We start from the raw sequence: 21,578 nt of genomic DNA on the forward strand, positions 1-21,578 counted from the left end.
ATGTTGCAGTTCTTCTGTCATTGGAAATTCTTATTTTTCTGTATATCTAATGATAGTAATCCTAGAACCATGCATTTACCTTAATTGGATTTACAGAAAAACAAGTGTTTCAACAGCAGTAGCCCTGTGACTCGTTGGAGGATCCCCCTAGCTATCAATTTTGGTTTGGGTTTTGGCCACAGCAACACCTGGCAACAGTGACAAACAGACCCGAACTATTTGAAACAGTTAACGCAGAACAGGGAATCAGTGATCATAAAGCAGTTACTGCATTGATGATTTCAGCCGTAAATAGAAATATTAAAAAAAGTAGGAAGATTTTTCTGTTTAGCAAAAGTGACAAAAAGCAGATTAAGAGTAACTGACGGCGTAGCATTCCAAAGGATTTGAAAAGGGCTCAGGTCATCCCCGTTTTCAAGAAGGGACGTCGAACATATGTGCAGAACTATAGACCTATATCACTAACGTCGATCAGTTGTAGAATTTTGGAACATGTTTATGTTAGAGTATAATGAATTTTCTGGAGACTAGAAATCTACTCTGTAGGAATCAGCATGGGTTTCGAAAAATATGGTCATATGAAACCCAGCTCGTGCTATTCGTCCACGAGACTCAGAGGGCCGTAGACATGGGTTCACAGGTAAATGCCCTGTTTCTTGACTTCTGCAAGGCGTTCGATACAGTTACCCACAGTCGTTTAATGGACAACGTAAGAGCATATGGACTATCAGACCAGTTGTGTGATTGAATTAAAGAGTTCCTAGATAACAGAATGCAGCATGTCATTCTCAATGGAGAGAAGTCTTCCAAGGTAAGAGTGATTTCAGGTGTGCCGCAGGGGAGTGTCATAGGACCGTTGCTATTCACAGTATACATAAATGACCTGGTGGATGACATCGGAGGTTCACTGAGGCTTTTTGCAGATGATGCTGTGGTGTATCGAGAGGTTGCAACAATGGAAAATTGTACTGCAATGCAGGAGGATCTGCAGCAAATTGATGCATGGTGCAGGGAATGGCAATTGAATCTCAATGTAGACAAGTGTAATGTGTTGCAAATATATAGAAAGATAGGTCCCTTATCATTTAGCTACAAAATAGCAGGTCAGCAACTGGAAGCAGTTAATTCCATAAATTATCTGGGAGTAGGCATCAGGAGTGATTTAAAATGGAATGATCATATAAAGTTGATCGTCGGTAAAGCAGTTGCCAGACTGAGATTCATTGGAAGAATCCTAAGGAAATGCAATCTGAAAACAAAGGAAGTAGGTTACAGTACGCTTGTTTGCCCACTGCTTGAATACTACTTAGCAGTGTGGGATACGTACCCGATAGGGTTGATAGAGGAGATAGAGAAGATATAACAGAAAGCAGCGCGCTTCGTTACAGGATCATTTAGTAATCGCGAAAGCATTACTGAGATGATAGATAAACTCCAGTGGAAGACTCTGCAGGAAAGATGCTCAGTAGCTCGTTACGGGCTTTTGTTGAAGTTTTGAGAACATACCTTCACCGAGCAGTCAAACAGTGTATTGCTCCCTCCTACGTATATCTCGCGAAGAGACCATGAGGATAAAATCAGAGAGATTAGAGCCCACACAGAAGCATACCAACAATCCTTCTTTCCACGAACAATATGAGACTGGAATATAAGGGAGAACCAATAGAGGTACTCAGGGTACCCTCCGCCACACACCGTCAGGTAGCTTGCGAAGTATGGATGTAGATGTATCACCAGTAACTTGGTACATGCGAGGCCACAATTTGACTCCTGGTAAGGGGTTGAGAACATGTTACCATCATCTGTAAGCAAGCAACTTGATCACAGATGTACGATTTTCAAATGAGGCTTCCATAACAAATGAGGCTTCCATAACAAGGCCATCACAGAGTTGACAATGTTAGTTGATACTTGCTAGCAATAATCACAACCCACAATCTGACCATGTCTAAAAATTGCTTTGGAGCAATGTTGTGGGATTTATAAAACATGGTCTGACGGCAGACCTGAGAGTAATATATTGGTTAACTACGATGACAGGAATGGTTCCAGACCTTACTGATTTAGGTGGAATGATGTAACATATTAATATAAAACTCTCTGGTTTCCAGTCAAGTGAATTCATCGAAATAGTGTAACATTTCTGTGAATGTCACTTCCATCATCTTTTGGCAAAAATGATTTCACTCACATTTGTTTGCTGAAAAACCAAGAGGTTTATATTGGTTAAACTCTACCAAAACAGTTACATTTTAGTAAAACTTTTATTTGTAGTCAGTTACTAGACTTTCTTCTGTGCATTAACTTTGGATGTATTAATTAACATTATACCTCCATGATAGGATACTAAAAATTTCATTCATTATTTTCCACTTACAATGGTAACTGAAGTTTTTCTGCACAACTATATAAAAAAAATTTACATGTGTAATGTAGACTTACTCACCTGACAACGATCACATCTTTGTCCAGAAAACCTTTCTCGGCATTCACATTGACCTGTTACTGCATCACATCTATCTGTCTGTAGGGACCCTTCCTCACTGCAGTCACATGCTGAAGCAAAAATTTAATACAAATCACAAAAAGGAGCATGTATTTTGAAATATTAGTAATCATATCTGATGTATCAATGATAGGGAATTTTCTAAGGTACCATTTGTTACACAATTTAGTAAATGTATTGTCCTCTTTCTTTCTCTCTGAAGACAATGGTTTAATTGTCAGTATGCCTTGAGGTATTTAATGAAATATGTTTGTTTTTTTTTAAACTAACTTACATATGATTCAGAATTTTTGTGTCTTGGCTTCATTGTATAAATTCTAAGTGATAAAATTCATGATCCACCATTGAAATAAGCACTTAAAAATAAAATACCTCCTTTTCCTCACAATTAAGTTAACAAAAGGCCTTTACCGAACTCCAATACTTGTGCATTTCATAGTCTTTTGTAGCGCTAATCAATAATAATAATCTTTCTCTAAACAAACCTACAAACATTTTCAATTACAGCAAAGTACATATTATTAGTTTAGGTGTTACAATCATAAATCAGTGCATCATATCAAATCAAAATATTTACAGCAACTGCAATATTAAAAAATAAAATGTTTAAAGTATTGCTGTCAAATGTTTTCTTGTCTCTAATGCATTCATAATTAAATCACCTCAGATGATTTATTGAACAACTCTAGCTAAATATAACACAGCTGTCACTATTAATATACATTTTATATCTAGACAGAAAGTAATAACAACGCACGATGGCAGTCAGCCCTCATTGGGTCTCCATAATGTGCTGGTAAACATTTGTCACATCTCCATCCCTCAGTGTTTCCTTTACATTCCAGACATTGTCCAGTGTATGAATCACAAGGGCCACCATTGCAATTGCAGGGCTGACATGTGGAACCAATTTCCAATGGATTGCCAAAGTAGTCACTCGCACACCTGGAAGAAAATTAATGACTGCAATATTTACGCTTGCTGCTTTTTATTATTCTTTGCTTTCTTCAAAACTGAAAATATGAAGACAGTAAAACATAATTGTTTCTTCACTTCCCTGTGGTTAATTGTTCCCTTTTCATCTATGATTTGTCATCTTCATTAACATAAAGAAAACATTCAGTAATTTTATTTTGTTAATATTTATTTATTTTCTCCTATCATGCATTATCAATAATTGTCTATAAAAAGGAGATACCAAAATAAAATCTTTCTAACATAAAAAAATGCTGAAATTCCAGTTTTCAATTAAGTGATTAAAACTTAGCAGAACTGAATTGTATCCACACTTGACACGGGCAATATATAGACATACTACATTATTTTCAGTGATATCTCGACTGTAGTAGTCCAATTTGAAAAGCCACAGTGATTGTGTTATTCAGATCTTTACCTCAAGCAATTCAATTCTGTTGTATTTTAATTACTTATGAAAACTCTAGATTTTCACTTGAATGATGGATAAGGGAAGAATGTGCAACATTGCTCTGTAAGTACTGCATGCATTAACTTGTATCATTTCAAGCAAATGGTTAGTTTTTTTGGCAAATAATACCTCATTTACGACTCTCACGAATCTGCTGGTCATAACTGTTTTTCACACGACTAATGGTTCTGTAGCCTTTAGATTTGTTAGCCATCAAACATATACTGTACACAAATGCAGAGAGTTTTACAGATAGGTAGAGCAGATACAGCTCCATATTTTAAAATAATTTTTATTTGATTTTGGATACTGAAGCTGGAGGAGCAGTGCTTCAAATCATAGTGTCCAAAAAACTAGTTTTTATAGAAGAAACAAAAAAAACCCTGAACTGGAAAATTTTACACAAATTCTACAATATGAAGTTATTTTCTGTGAGGCGTACTTCAAGAAATGTGAAAAAGTGACATCAACTTGAATGTGTTGAACTTTATACACTTTGATCCAATAATTGTAAAATATACAAATAAAAATGATCACTAAGGTAAATACATACCTGACCAATTATTTTGCTATCATTATAAAAGAACATTATCCTTTAATAAAATATTAAATTTTTCACAATAAATATTCTAATATGTCGAGTGTTCGTAATGTCCTCCTTGCTGTCAATTGATTTTAATAGGATATATTTTGAACTATTATTGAAAACCATGTTATTACAGAATAAAAATATTCACATTTACGATTTTGATATTCAATTCACAATGTCTTTGCGCTGCAATTCTTTAATGATATACTATTTTAATAGGATAGATAAAAAATCTGCTCACCAACCAGCGGCAGAACACACACATAAAAGACGGTTGTAATTAGGCAAGCTTTCAGAGCCAGTGGTTCCTTCTTCAGGTAGAAGGGTTTAAGGGGAAGGAAGAGGGGTGAAGGAAAAGGACTGGAGAGGTCTAGGAAAAGTGGGAGATTTCAGGAAAGTCACCCAGGTAAGGGGAGACTTATGAGAAGGAATGACTTAATCACCTTTTATGGTATACTATATTATTTAAATGTATGTTTTTGTTATTATTTAAAAAATGTTAAACCAAAATCTAAATCTTCTGGTTAAACATTTGGATTTGCAGAATGTTAATAATGGTCATCCTGTTGGTTTCTCTTGAAATTGGATCCAGTCCTCCTCCTTTTCCCAAGCAACTACAAGCTGACATGGGTACTAACTTCTGCCTCATTGCCATATACCATAGCAACCGAACAGATGATGCTGGCATTGAAATGTAAATCTCTTATGTTTTTCTGATCATTCCCAAAAAAGTTTTATGTAGCAAATTACGCACATCAATCTTTTTTGCTTCACTCACTCTGGTGTATGGTGATTTAGGTTGATGGGCATGTTTGATTTTGTCCATTGCTGGGCATAATATGATTTGAAATGATGCTCCTTGTGCATCCATATCTACGGTTCAGAATAAAATGTTCAAAAACAAAGTAATAGAGAAACTTAATAACCACTCATATAATTATCATATTTGGACATGGGTTGTAAATTCTGCTTAACTCCCATGGTTGTATTAAAGAAATCTAGACTTTTCCAGTATTTAGGCAGCAGATTGTGTTCTGTGTAAAAGTACAGAAATGCTTTGTTTGAAGTATTAAACAAAGACAGCAGCTGAGTGATCTATGAAGAATAGGGCTTTTTCCAAAGTAGCTGCTTTTTTTGTAATATTCAAATCCATCTATAAAGTAATCTAGAAGTAATCTCCATAATTACTGATATGAATTGTTAAGCATTAGTGTGCTTTCCCTACAGTGGTTCCTTTTCCCTGTCCGTACATAACTGCACTTGTTCACAGCCTTGAAGGGTCCCCTTTATTATGGAATTTGTGGAACACAATGTGTGACTGAATAAATGAATGTAGACATCACTGATTCACTATCTCTTCTCTTTGTCAGTATTTTTCACTTCCTCCCCGATTCTGTGCAGGACCTCCTTATCATTCCACCTAATTTTCAACATTTGTCTGTTGCACCACATCTCAAATGCTGAGATTGTTCCCACAGTCCATGTTTCACCACCATAAATTGCTGTGCTCCAAACATACATTCTCAAAACTTTCTTCTTCAAATGATGGCCTATATTTGATACTACTAGACTCCTCTTGGCCAGGAACACCCTTTTTTCCAGTGCTAGCCTGCTTTTGATGTCCTCCTTGCTCTGTTCATCATTGGTTATTTTGCTGCCTCGGTAGTAGAATTCCTTAACTTCTTCTACTTCTTGACATCAATGCTGATGTTAAATTTGTCGCTATTCTCATTTCTGCTATTTCCCATTACTTTAGTATTTCTTTTATTTGTTCTCCATCCACATTCTGTACACATTGGACTGTTCATTCCATTTAGCAGATCATGTAATTATTCTTCCCTTTCTCTCAGGATAGCAATGCCATCAGTGAATCATATCATTGATATCCTTTCACACTGAATTTTAATTCCAGTCCTGAACCCTTCTTTTATTTCCATCTTTGCTTCTTTGATATAGAGATTGAACAGTAGGGGCAATAGATTACATTCCTGTCTTACACCCTAATTAATCCAAGCACTCTGTTCTTGCCACCCACTCATATTGTATATTTCCCATCTCTTCCTATAGCTTATCCCTGTTTCTCTCAGAATTTCGAACGCCTTGCACTATTTTATGTTGTCAAACTCTATCTCCAGTTCGACAAATGCTATGAACGTGTCTTGATTTTTTCTTTAGTCTTGCTTCCATCATCAACCACAATGTCAAAATTGCCTCTCTAGTGCCTATACCTTTCCTAAAGCCAAATTTATCATTATAGAAGACATCCTCAATTTTCTTTTCCATTCTTCTGTATATCATTCTTGTCAGCAACTTGGATGCATGAGCTGTCAAGCTGATTGTGCAACGATTCTCGGGCTTTCCAGCTCTTGCAGTCTTCACAATTGTGTGGATGATACTTTTCTGAAAGTCAGATGGTATGTCACCAGACTCTTAATCTACACGATGATCGTTTTGTTGCCACTTCCCCCAATGATTTTAGAAATCCTGATGGAATGTTATCTGTCCCTTCTGCCTCCGAAGATCTCTTAAATTCTGATTCTAATACTGGATCTCATGTCTCTTCTGAACCAACTTCTGTTTGTTCTTCTATCATATCAGACTAATCTTCCCCTTCATAGAGGTCATCAGTGTACTTTTCCCACCTATCCACTCTCTCCTCTGCATTTAAGAGTGGAATTACCATTGCACTCTTAATGTTACCACCCTTGCTTTTAATTCCACCAAAGGTTGTTTTGACTTTCCTATGTGCTGAGTCAGTCCTTCCGACAATCACATCTTTTTCAATTTTTTCACATTTTTCATGATCCATTTCATCTTAGCTTCCCAGCACCTCCTGTTTATTCATTCCTCAGCGACTTGTATTTCTGTATTTCTTAATTTCCCTGAACGTTTTTGTACTTCCTTCTTTCATCAATCGATTGAAGTATTTCTTCTGTTGCCCAGGGAATTTAGCAGTTACCTTCTTTGTACCTAAATTTTTCTTTTCAGCTATGTGATTGTCCTTACCTTCTTTGTACCTAAATTTTTCTTTTCAGCCATGTGAGTGTCCTTTTTAGAGATGTTCATTCCTCTTCAACTGTGCTGCCTGCTGAGCTATTCCTTATTGCTGTATCTGTAGCCTCAGAGAACTTCAAGCATATCTCACAATTCCTTAGTGCTTCTGTACCCTACTTCTTTGTGTATTGCTTCTTCCTGATTAATCTCTTAAAATTGATCCCACTCTTCATCACTACTACATTGTGGTCTGAATCTATATCTGCTCCTGGGTATGCCTTACAACACAGTGTCTGATTTTGATATCTCTTGTCTGATCATGATGTAATCTAACTGAAATGGTCCAGTATCACCCCAGCCTTTTCCAAGTATACACCCTTCTTGCAGTAGCCACCAAAAAGATCACGGGAGGCGTACATCGGCATGGCGCATCACGGACGGTAGTTGCCACAAGTAGAGTCCTGTCCACCAGAGGGCATGCGAGAATTCGGACGCAACCTCTGCTGGTGGCACAACAACAACAAGAACTCAGGCAGCACGGGCCGTGCCCAGTCAGTTTACATTGGGCATGCGTAAGACACAGTCCGGGTCTACACTAAGTGAAGTGCGACGTAGCGCACAACAGTGTTACGACACTCCTCTTGTGATTCTTGAGCAGAGTATTCACTATTATTAGGTAAAATTTATTACAGAACTCAATTAGCCTTTCTCCTCACTGATCCCTTGTCCTAAGATTATATTCTCCTGTAACCATTTCTTCTGCTCCCTCCCCTATAACTGCATTCCAGTCTCCCATGACTATTAGATTTTCATCTTCCTTTATGTACCATATTACTCTTTCAGTATCCTCATATATTTTCTCTATCTCTTCGTTTTCAGCTTGTGATGTCTTGTTGTCAGTGTTGGTATACTGTTGATTCTGATAAGAATAACCCTATCACTTAACTGTTCAGTCACACACTCTCTGCCCTACCCTCCTATTCGTAACGAATCCTACTCCAGTTATACAATTTTCTGCTGCTGTTGATATTACCCAGTATTCATCTGACCCGTAATCCTTGTCTTCTTTCCACTTCACTTCACTGACCCCTACTATATCTAGATTGAGCCTTTGCATTTCCCTTTCCAGATTTTCTAGTTTCCCTACCATGTTCAAGCTGCTGACATTGCACGCCATGACTCATAGAGCATTATCCTTTCTTTGATTAATTAATCTTTTTCTCATGGTAACCTCCCCCTTGGCTGTCCTTCCCAGAGATCCAAATGGGGGACTACTCTGGAATCTTTTGCCAATGGAGAGATCATATAACATTTCTTCAATTACAGGCCACATGTCCTGTGGATACACGTTACATGTCTTTAATGCAGTGGTTTCCATTGCCTTCTGCATCCTCTCATATTGATTGTTGCTGATTCTTCTGCCTTTAGGGGCAATATCCTAGCCCAAAGACAAGAGACTGCACTGAACCTCTTTTAGAAGGCCATTGGCAGAATGAGGGTGATTTCTTATTGCGGAAGTCTTTGGCCACCAATGCTGATTAATAATCAAAATTTCAGTGGTGGTGGGTTTCAAACCCAGGACCAAGGATGGTTTGATTAATAATCAAAGAGACTACCCCTAGACCATCAGTGCAACCAACTACAAGAATAATGGATACAAAATGTGTGGGAAAGGTGATGAACGGAGTCTTGGTAGGTCGCTCAGAAGCTTAGCTCAAAATGGTACAGTAGAAATGAGAAAAGATGTTCATAAAAACTGTACTAAAGCACATTAGGAATAAAATTAAAATACTCAATCTACATATATTTTTCATTTTTATATTTTCTATGTAGCACCATTACTAGCCTTTTAAGCTGTATAATACAAAGATAAACTAACATCTCACAATGCTTCCCAGCATATCCAATGGGACAACTGGTACAAACATAATCATCTCTGCCATGTGCTTCACATGTAGGACTGAAGTTATTGCTTGGTTGCAGAAGTGGACATGCACATGGTTTACAATCAGCAGGTGTTCCTTGTTCTGGATTTCCATAGTAACCAGCAGCACATATCTCACAGTGACCTCCTGTCGTATTGTGTTCACATGCCTACAACAACACACAAAACAACTGACTGTAAGTTTTACTCACTTTTTTGTTTACAAGCAGTGATACACATAAAAAATAAATGTTAATGAATCTTATGGCAAGAAAAATCCGTAATAGTATTTATGTTCTTATTGCAAATGTAAGTATTGTAAAATAATTAGGCTATCTTCACTGTGCAAGTAACTATTTATTAGATCCAGTAACTTCGTTGGAACATAAATACTATTTTCCCTTTTAGGACTGCAAATAGAAACATTAACTTAAATTTGATTGTCAATATATATCTTTCCTGTCCTGTAACTGGAGATGCTCTTGTAAAGCAGATGTTTTGCTTTGCTTTGAGTACATTGTACAAAATAAGTGAATGCTGGAAGCACCTACTGGTCTACGAAACATAACAAAGATGTAGAGCTCATTTCTGTTGAACAAATTTTGAACGTAATTTATAAATTAAAAATATCTATTCCCCTGCATTCAGTGCGAGCTATAAGGTGATACGCAAATACAAAATCTTCCATCTCAACTGATGATTTTTCCATCTGTCTTCTTCACAGATTTGGCCTCAGTAGGTGACACATTTGGAGTGTTGTATAGTCCTTTATAATGTAAGGTGCATGCCAAATCAGATAGTTGGCACATTGGTAACCAAACGTACTTATTATATGGAGATGAGAAAAATTCATTTGAATGATGAAAAATAAAAATATTTGTTCTTATAATTATTCATTTATGTAAATAAAATACGTAATCACTGTTCATGAATGAAAAGGTGTATCAACAGGAGATAATTTTTATATCCATAAATATTTACTGGTTCAATTTTTTGTCATGTATAACACACAAATACATTTTGTTGCTTTTATGTTATTTTTCTCAACAATTCTTTCTTCAAATATTTCATCGGAACGTATTTGACTTTGGAAGCTTTGCCATTGTGGCATTTGAAAAAACACTTTCAACAGACACTGAAGAGGGCAGTGGTTACATATTCTGAAAATCGTGTTAATTTCACGATAGTAATGTAAGACCTTCAAATCATGATCTTTTTCAGCCAAAAAATTCAGAAATTATCAATTATGTTCTAGTTTTTTATGAATAACCCAGGTTCCACGTTAGCCTCACCTCCTGAATCTGATTCAAAATCGATCTGGCGAGAGTCCCCATTCTTCCAATATTTTTGTGAGGTACAGCACTGTTATTCTTGGCAGCACTGTGTGGAGAGCTATTGGATAAGTCATTAGGTCACAGCTAGTAGTGATTGTGGAAACTCTTGGTTGAGTAATCATCACAGATATCCTGTGTTACCATGTGTTACTTCTCGTGCAACAGAATTTCTCAAATGGACAATGCTCATCCAAACATAACATAAATATGGCTTTATTCATAAGCCTCTGAACAATAAAGGCAATAAGATTCTCATGAATCCGCATGTAACAATACACAGTACAACTGGGTGCACATAAAGTGTGTCAGTCCTCACTGTTCTGTGCAAGTATATGCACGAGTTGTCAGCCGACGGTGCGGCAGAGGCTACGCCTTGTTCACCACTCCAGCAGGTGGCCTCTAATGGCTGGTGCAGGCCGATTCAGTTGGCGTCCGATTGAAGGACGTACGCACGGCGACACCACACACTGCACACTCACTCTCGAGCGTGCTGGTAGGAGGATACAGCACACTCCTCCCTCACGTAAAGTGGGCACCTAGGTGACGGAGGAGATGCCAGCAGCCCAACGAGACAGACATCCGTCACATTTGGAGCGGGATTAGCTAGTGCTCATGGAGGGGGGAGGGGGGAGGGGGCAGGGGGCAGGGGACAATGTGCCGGGTGGAAACTGGAGGATAGGGCTGTAACATGCAGGGATGCCCAGGGGTGGTGGTCCCAGGCAGTGGCCGGACAGCATCAGGGAGGAGGGTACCGTTGCCATCTCTGCATTGCCATCAGCAGGCACGTCCCACTGTGGAGGAGATGGGACTGGACCACCAAGTAATGATGACTAAAATGATGATCGTGAGGGTGCTTGTGGATGTGGCCCAAACAGAACAGCAGGCTGAAACAATGGAGCCGAAGCTGGAGATAGACTGGCGCCCAGTGCCAGGAAGCTGGAACTGTAGGGCACTGCACGTGGAGGAGGCACCCTCTGCAGTAGGTGATGACAGGCTCGAGACAGAGGGTGGCGCAGTGGGCTGCAATGTTTGCAGCTGCATCTGTGAACCGGTAACTTCCGGCAGTGTGCGGGCACGCAACAGATAAAAAGCGGTGCACTACATGCATGTCGGTGTTCGTCAGGACACCATCCCTGGTGGTAGATAACAGTGACTGGTATCCACTGGGGCCAGTGACCAAACTCTCATGCCCACACTGGCACTCCTGGTGCAAAGTGGCCAGACAAACCAAACTGTAGCAGGTGTGCTGCAGGTCACAGACAGTGGAGGATTGTGTGTGGTTGCAGCTCGTAGAGCAACTCAGCTGGGCTCTACACCACCATAGGCATGAAATGATAGGTGCTCAGGAAATGGAGAAAGGTTTCATCCAGTAAAGAATCCACAACAAAATTTTTCATTTTGGAGTTGAACATATGCTCTAGTTGTTCTGCCTTGCCACTTGGCTAAGGGTGGAATGGTGGAGTTGTAACATGAATGCCGTGAAGGGAACAAAACAGTTGAAAGGCATGAGAAATGAACTGAGGGAAAATCCTCCGAAACCGAGACACAATAGGAATTTGAGAAGGGACCCACTAGGTGTACATGAGTGCATTCCCATTGTTGACAGGGAAGTGGACAAGAGGGGCAGGGATTCCCTGGGAGCTGCCTGTTGTTGGACACACTGCTCACAAGCTGCTACAAAATGGACAATTTTGCCATCAGTCCATGGGCAGAAAACATGTCTCCTAGCTAACAGTTTAGTGCATGAAACTCCCAAATGGCTGTGGTGGAAAAGTTGTAGAATCTCACGGTGGGAATGATTACTCTGGGAGAGACGTCTTCTGTTGCCAGCAGCAAAACACTGTCAAAAACATAGATGTGATACTGTAAGGAAAAAATAATTGCACTGGGGGTCTGAAGCCTGACCTGGCAGTTTATCTGGCTAACCCTGCTGAACAAACCAAACCACCTGGTAGAGGGATGCGTCAGCAGCAACTGCAGCTGCTATGTGTGAGCTCGTAATTGAGAAACACTAGACTGCTTGTAATTGGGAAACACTAGACTGTGGACTGTGATTCAGTATCAAGAATGAATCAAAGCAATTCTTCACGATAAGTCAAGATCAGGACCCACAGAAAGGTGTAACAGGGCATCTGCATTGGCATGTTTAGACATAGGTCGAAAGTGGATTTCGTAATTGTAACGAGACGTGAACTGTGCCCAGAATTGTGGGCAACTTACTGCCTTGTCAGGTAAGGAAGTGCAAGGGTTACACAAGGAAACCGAGATTTATGATCAGTAATAAGGTGAAACTCAGAGCCATAATAAAAAATGAGCCTCTTTTTTTCCAATGCTTCTGGGCTGGGGTGAGCGATTTAGAGGTGAGAGCAACAGGTTGTTTGGAGCCGTCAGCATATCCGTGCACTAGGACTGCACTGAGGCCATACTGTGAAGCGTCAGTCACCAAAACTATGTGCTTGTCCAGAGAGAATGTAGCTAATGTGACCAGGGCTAGGCATAGTCAATTGCTCCAAAAATCATGGTAAAATAGCAGGGGCACCAGCCGCCACACCAAAAGGAAGGTGCAATAGAGATAGAGACCAAAAGCAATGTTCAAAATCAGAACTCACCAAGGCTCTTTGTCCACAGGAACATGCAGATACACGTCAAATTAATTAATTTTAGAAAAATACTGGCCATCCAACATTTTTGCCAACAGTTCCTCTAGGCATGGATAAGGATACGTATCCCCAATTGACTGCATGTTGACAGTAGTATTGAAGTTGCCACAGAGGCAACATTTCTCTGATGGTGAACTGTTTCAATGATAGAAAAGCCAAATGTGTGAAATGCATCCACCCCAAAAAGTTCTAGACACCACCATCAGCAACCACCAAGAACATAATGGAATGAACCACTGACTTGTAAGAAGAAGACGCTATAAATTGTCCCAACAATGCAATGTTCTGTTCATTTCAACTGACATGTTTCCTTGTGACTAGTGTCAATGGCGATGAGCCTACACTCATAGAGGTTTCAAAATTCTATAATGGCACTGCAGCACCTGTATCAGTCTGTGGCTGGAGCACTTGACAAAAAAAAAACAATGAACTCGATAAATAACTTGGGAGAAGTTACAAGCATTAGTCATGCAGTTTACGTTCTTCTCCATGTCCTGAGCAACCTTTGGAGAATGACCCGCAGAGGTGATGTAGCATTTCTTCTGGCAACCACTATGAGTAGCCCAATGCTTAGGGCATGTGAAACATTCATGCTGGGCAAAAAAGAAAGGACAAGATGGAAACAGAGAACGCTGATGGCCCTGTGATGGTTGTGACTGCTGGAGCCAGCGGCGCTGGGCCTGCATGTTTACGGCCACCGCTGCAGCTTCCTTGTGCAAGCCATCTGTCGGCTTAGTGAGCACATCTTATGACATTGCTGCCACATTGCCTCATGCTTCAGTTTGGTCACCTGTTGTCTGAGAAACTTCAGAATATTGTGCTATTTGAAAAACTTCTGCAAACAGAGTGTCTGCATGAGAATCATTATGGGTATCAGTAAAGAATTGACACTTACACCTAAGGCTATGAAGTTCAGCTGCCCGTGAACTGTATAACTGGTTTGATTTCTTGCCGTATCGGTAGAATTCAATTTGTGATGCATTGACATGTGTTTGTTTGTGATGGTATTTGAACAATAAACAGCTTATGTGATCAAAATTAAGAGCAGCCAGTTCTTGTAAAGGGGTCAGCTGTCACAGAAAGTGATAGATTTTATGTGGAATCCAGGAGAGGAAGAAGGCTTTGCCCAAATATGAATCTGTCACACCAAAAGCCAAAAAATGCTGTCTCAGTCTTTTTTCATAAGCTTCCCAATCCTTGACTGAGTCATCATATGGAGGAAAAGTGGGTGGATGGACTGGTGGAACAGTACCCTGTTGTTAATGGAAGCCGACATAGTGGTCACTGCCAAAGTAAGCTATTCAATCGGACCAGGAAGCACAGCATACATAATGACTAACTTGATGAAACTGCACGTAGAGACTGCACACATGGAAACCATCCCAGTCTTGTCGCCAATCCTGTAGTAACCAAGTAATACACGAAACCAATCCAAGTAACTCAAATATGGCTTTATTCATAAACCTCTGAACAATAACGGGAATGAATCCCCATGAAGCAAGGCTCGGAACAACTGATGTGAGCAGGACAACTGAATAAACACAGAGGGGGTCAGTCAGTGCTGCTCTGCACATATGTATGCTCTGTTCATCGGCAGGTGGCATGGCTGAGAATGCGCTGCACGCATGCCTCCCATATGCGGCCCCTAGCGGATGGCCCACTCTGATACAGCTGGCGACCAATTCAAGCAGACATGCACAGCAACACCACACTGAGGGCCCACACATGCACTAGTACAGGATAAGCACTCTTTCTCAGGGGAGGATACTAATATGGTATACAAAAATGAGGTATACTATTTTTGCCCCCAACAAGTAACAAATTCCCAGATGCCCTGGTACTTTGTGATTCATGTAGAGGATAGAGGGATTGTGCATTCAGCAGACCATGGAAGTCATGGTTCATATCCAAGGAAAATAATTCATTTCATATCAGTCATGAGCAAGGGTCACTGTAATTGTGCCATAGCACAGCACATTGATATTGTTCGAAAGATGACAAACATTACTGATCAGTTTTACCAAAGATGAGCACTTTGCAACTTCAGTGGATACTACAGTGCAAATGTGTAGAGAAAGTGAATGTGAAAATTGCGCAGTTGTGTTCAGTTCATTTTCAGCCTGAGTATTATGAATGAGAATTAAGAAATGAACTACTAAAGTTCTACCGAGAAAGAAGCTACTACCCATTCCTCAACATTGCAAGTTGGAATGTGAAAGAAATTAAGAAAACAGGGATGCATGCAAAAAGGTAAGAAATCAGCAGATAAAGAATTAAATGCTCAAAATAACGAAAACTCCAAACAATACTGTAACATAAATTAATTCTGATAAATGTAATGGTTGCCTATTACTGTATTACTTTATTACAGTGAATGACTCACTACATTGTGTATGGAATAAAAAAATTATGTGGCTCAGGGTTATTCTCAAGTTGCAACTATTGCATTGTGCGAATGCAGTGCAACTTGTGACTGAAGTCTTATAGCTGCACATTTTATATCTACTCTGATCTTTGGTCAAAATGAAACATGGAAAATTCAGGATGGAATGTTACAGTATCATGAAAAGGGTAGTTGCTACTCACCATATAACGGAGGTGCTGTCGCAGAAAGGCAAAATGAAAAGACTGCCAGAATGTTAGCTTTTGGTAAATAGACAAAAGCACGGACACGCATGTGCATATGCAATTCACACACTCGTGATCAGTCTCTGGCAGCTGAAGCCAGACTGGAAACAGCAGCACATGAGAGAGAGAGAACCATGTGGCAGGGGTAAGGAGGAGGCTGAGGTGGGGATTTGAGGTCATAGGAAAAATAGTTTGTTTTGTACTTCCTTTTACTTTGTCAAAAAAAGAAAAAGTTTAAAAATCATAGTTGCACACAGATGTGTCATAGTTAACTGTCAAGTGCTTTGCCACAGAGTTATGGGACGCAATACATGGTCATGTTTTACAGCCGAATGGAGATGCTGGCTAGAGCCATGATGGTCCATTATAGTTATAAGTTGTCACACTTCTAATTATGATATTAATACACCTGAAGAGGCTCTGTTAATGACTGAAACTGAATCAAAATTGGGTAACATAGGTGTGTACAACCATGATTTTTCAACAGTTCACAGCAGATAGATTAGAGATTCATCAGTCAGCAAGCTTGACTTGGAGAAACATGCTATCGTGTCAATAAATGACAAAGGCCACATAATATATGTAAGAAAATGTGAGAGAAAACATGCCACCATACCCAGTTAATGGAACAGTCTTTAATGGAATGCATTTATAGAAGAGAAGCTGTTCTGTACTGAACAATGCATGACCACATTAAAAACATATTTTAATGTGAAAGAATTCAGGCTAAAGTTTCTGAATGAATTACCAGGAATTACAAGCAGCAGCATGTTGCAGCCTAACAATCACACCTTCTCCCGCCCCCAAATTCTGTCTCACTCGAGAACGTTATTTTCAGAAGAATGTGCACTTTGTCACACTTCACAAATAACAAGTGTGGTTTTCTGGTCTAAGAAAAGCAAGAGTTGAAAAGGAGCTTGCCGCATGTTATGATATTGGCTTGGATGCCATCACCATATCTGTCTTAACCATAATTTTTGAAGAGTTGGTGAATGGAAATTCTTATTTGGACATGTTACAAAGGTGGTTGCTCCTCAACTTGAAGACAAGGGACTCATGGATCATGGGGAATTAAAGTTCCTCCATACACAATTTCGTGGCTGCTGAATTGAGTATGATTTAGCATAACTAGCCCCGTTAAAAGGGTCACCATAAAGCCCAGACCTTTCCATGCCAGACCATTTATTATGGGGTATAATTGGACACCTTGTGGCTCAATGTCTATACAACACTAACAAAGAAATGTGCAAAAGTGTTGAGGAAATGTTTTGAAGTATAACTTCTCTGATACTCCACAAGATGTTAAGGAAGACGTGAAGCTGCATAGATCTCTGTGAAAGGCATGGTATTGCAAAAACAGATTGACTGGATACACAGTTTTTATGTATAAGCATAACTTCTGTGATGCTCAACAATATGTCGAGGAGGATATGAAGGTGCAAAGATGCCAGTATTTGGCTGGCTGGATGAGGAGAGGTGACATAAGATTCCTGGTCATTATATTTTGAACTTAGGTCTTGTGCTAAATCTTACAGCTCTCTACAATGTCTCATGGAATACATGAAACTTGGTGTTATCTGAGAGGAATAGGCTGTGTAGGCAGAGTGGAGAACATTCAGATTACTGGACACACAGTTTTTAGTTGTAAGTTCACTAATATACTAAGCAGCAGAAAAATGCTCATGTTAGGGCACAAAAAGGTGAAAATGTCCCTTTTTGAAAGGCTCTGACAAACCAGCTGCCTCAGTCCTCATTCTGCCTTCTTCACAAAAAATTTTGATATGCAGACATATTCACACTCTTTCATACACAACATTCTAAATCATATTATCCAGTTTATCTTGCCTCTCCCTCTCATTGCCACTATCTATCTATATATATCTCTTTCTCCCATTGTCTCCTTTTTCTCCCATTTATTGCAGTACATCCCACCAACACCTGTCTCCTGTCTCTTCCACTATCACTGTCTCTTTCTGCACGACAAAGTGTGAATATGTTTGCATGGCAAAATTTTTGGTGAGGAAGGTGGAATAAGGGTTAGGGAGCTGGTTTCCCATTTTTCTACCAGAGTCTTTTAAAGAGGGGCATATTTGCCTTATTTGTCTTTGAGCAGGAGCATTTTTCTACCATTTCTCTTCTTTTCCCTTCTACAGCAGGGTGTGCTGCCTATATAGGTGAGTAAAGTTGACAGTTCATTTATATACTTTGACACAATCATATACTTTGACACATTCATATACTTTGACTCCTATATGCAACAAATAAGTATTCATAATATAAGGTTGCCACAAAATCGTTTGCTTTATATTTTTTCTGGGTACTTTGTTCATTGATCACAATTATTGAGAATACCAAGCTTATGGGTTGTATCCTAAAGGAATAAAAATTTTATTAGAAATGTTTTACTGAATTTGACTGATTTGACCTAGGGGTTTGGGTATGTACCAGACAAACTGTATACCCACCTCTGCAGCCAAAGTTGCTAACATACTGTTGCATAGGACATCCAATTCCCAGATGTGCTCATAAATTTGTAAAATTATTACTTGGCGCAGATGGCAGAGAACCAGGTCTGGTCCATACAATATGTCACTATCAGTATCTGCAGCATGCAAAGCTTGCTGATGTTGCAGAAGGCAAGGCTCCTCTCGTAACATATTGCCACTCTGAGCCAAGCCGTGAATGAGGAGTGCAAATGTCACAGTATGACAGCATCCAATACATCATTCTGTGAGCCAAGCGATACCGAATAATAACATGTAACATCCTTGCTCAGCCACTCCACTGTATCCTAGCAGTGGTGGAGAGTGTGAAGATAAGGAGAAATGGCAATAACTGAGACACCATGGTGGGGACAAATCCTGTGACACTGCCAGATAATCTGGGCAGATGACTACATTCCCACCCACAATGACACTATGTCCAACATAAATCCCCTGTTTCAGAAGCGTCAGTCTCAGTGTCTGGTCATCTCATCTGCATCTCTGATTCCAACAGTATGACAATCTCGCTAGTTACAGGATGACTTGCTTGGTAAATCATGATCTGCTGTCTGAGTGAAGACTTCACCTCCAAGACCACGTCCAGCTAGCAGTAGTGAGACTGAACCATACAAGCTGCCACTGCTGTTTGGTCACATCTGTGACTGATAAAAGCTGCAGAAGAACCTTGGCCATTCTCTATCGAAGGGCCGTACCAAGCAGACCACCCCCTTAAACTTGTCGGGTGAGGCACTTGAGTACTGCCTCTATGGCTGCACCTCCCTTACTGTACACTGTCGAGGTGATTTGTATCTTGGGCTTCTGACTTCACAGCACTCGTCATCCTCTATATGTCATTTGCATACAGCTAAGTGCACATCTGTCTTCAAAACCACCGAGGCTAGATATTCGTGGGCCACTGTAGGCTTGTGCCTGCAGACCCCCAACCTGGCTAGCTGCACAAAATTGTTGTCGGATCCTAATCTGTGCAATGCTGCAGCCTCCGCAGTTCTGTGTCCACATTCCTTTCCCCATTCAGATGTGTGATGCAACTCATCTTTCACATGCCGACACTGTACAGCACACGTGCTGTGCAGGGTGGACTGTGCACGGCCCACTGTGCGTGACTTGCCATAGCATCAGCATGCTGCCACGTCCTCTGGCAGACCAAACCCCGACACTGCAGCATGCCTGACTGCACCTGCCCATCAGTGCATCGCCAATCCCTGGCCCAACTGACAGTGCAGTTGGGTGTTACACCTATGCTGAGCTTGTGACATGACACCCGAGAGACTGCCGCATGCTGTGCTGCTGCCTTCACCGTCATCAGTGATCGCAGCTTCGCTGACACCGCATTGCTACTTCAACAGTCTGCCAATTAACGCCACGACTCACTACTGCCTCCTGCAACCTATCCTCTGCTTCTCGCATGGGGGCAGGGGAACTGTGTGGCGACACTCTACTGTGCATTTGTGCCCGCCACCCATCTGCTCTAGCAGATGATCTCGCGCTGTAGTAGATGACAACTTGTCTGACAAAAATCCGCATCACAAAATGTATGCATCTGAGGACAAGAGTTTCCTCTGCTGTGTGCTTCTTTGCCACAGTGTGTGGGGTCCTGCCGTAAAGCGTGTAACATGGTTGTCTCGCCAACACTGAACAGTCCACGGGAAAAGCGCAGTCCACTTAATGTTCCTCTCATGTTACGTCTCTGTTCAAGTTATCTCATTATCAGGACTTAAACAGCTTTCTGTAGTGCTACCATATTGAGACACAATCCATGAAAGACATCAGTGGTGCTTCAGTTTTGTGTGTCTATAACGTGAATAACACTGCATGCTCCTGTGATGCCAATGGAGAACTAGCAGGCAAGACTGATACCGTACTTCAGGGAAACATTATTCAACACCCACCTTACGAACTCATGTTCTGAGCATGAAGTATCCACTTCATGGAGCCTGTTAAATTATAATTAGTGTGGCAAGATTGCACATGTTATTATTATTATTATTATTATATGCAGACCACTGCAGCACAGCAGCAGGCATGAATCCATTATAGACTGAAATCTCCAATTGTGTTGGATAAGCTTCACCTATGGCACCTCAAGTTTGTTTATTTGTATTTTGCATTTTCTTTACTCCCATCCGTAGATGCACAGGCACAGGCAGACATATATATATATGGATGGATATGTGTGTGTGTGTGTGTGCTCGCGAGTGTATACCTATCCTTTTTTCCCCCTAAGGTGGGTCTTTCCGCTCTCGGGATTGGGGTTACTCCTTGCCCTCTCCCTTAAAACCCACATCCTTTCATCTTTCCTTTTCCTTCCCTCTTTCCTGACGAAGCAGCCGCCGGTTGCGAAAGCTCGAAATTCTGTGTGTGTGTTTGTGTGTTTTATTTATTGTGCCTATCTACCGGCGCTTTCCCGCTTGGTAAGTCTTGGAATCTTTGTTTTTAATATCTTTACTCACTATGCTAGATTAGCTTCACCTTATGGTACATTAAGTATGCTTATTTGTATATTGCATATTACATTTTGCTTTGATCACTGTGTTAGATTAGCTTCGCCCACTGTACCTCGTGTTTATTTGTGATTGGTAACTTTGTTAGATCAGATACACTTAAGATACCTCAAAGTTCATTTATTTGTATTTGCATATTTCCTTGATCACAGTGTTAGATTAGGCCCATTTACCACACTTCGAGAACATTAATGGTCTTTCTCATGCTGTCTTAAAAAATTGTGTGAACTGATTCTCCGTACATGGACGGTGGGGATTACTGCACCAATTAGATTGAGAGCTTTTGTTCGTAAACATTTTTGTGGCATCTTACAAAGTAAATGGGTTCTGCAGTTAATTGTGCCTGTTAACACACCAGTAAAGGAATTCTTTAGTATTTGGACATCTTTTTTTACACTGTTACCGTGCTTTACCCCTCCGTTTCATGTTCCAAGCCTGGCTAACACATGGTATCCGTGTGCTACATTCAGTGAGTAGCACAGTTCCCACTCAGTTATTGTTGTTCCATTTTC

General features: G+C 40.2%; 1 protein-coding gene across 1 annotated transcript in view; it reads right to left on the minus strand.

Annotated features, from left to right (window-relative positions):
* The window catches only part of LOC126272090 (laminin subunit alpha-1), a 1,228,077-nt gene that overhangs the window by 587,727 nt on the left and 618,772 nt on the right, over positions 1-21,578 (minus strand). Inside the window, exons 11-13 of the mRNA XM_049974652.1 lie at positions 9,395-9,609; positions 3,264-3,451; positions 2,447-2,556 (exon numbers count right to left, since the gene is read on the minus strand). Of these exons, the coding sequence (XP_049830609.1) occupies positions 2,447-2,556; positions 3,264-3,451; positions 9,395-9,609 (513 nt within the window). The remainder of the gene's footprint in view (positions 1-2,446; positions 2,557-3,263; positions 3,452-9,394; positions 9,610-21,578) is intronic.

Source organism: Schistocerca gregaria, chromosome 5 (genome assembly GCF_023897955.1).
Source record: "Schistocerca gregaria isolate iqSchGreg1 chromosome 5, iqSchGreg1.2, whole genome shotgun sequence".
Lineage (NCBI taxonomy): Eukaryota > Metazoa > Arthropoda > Insecta > Orthoptera > Acrididae > Schistocerca > Schistocerca gregaria.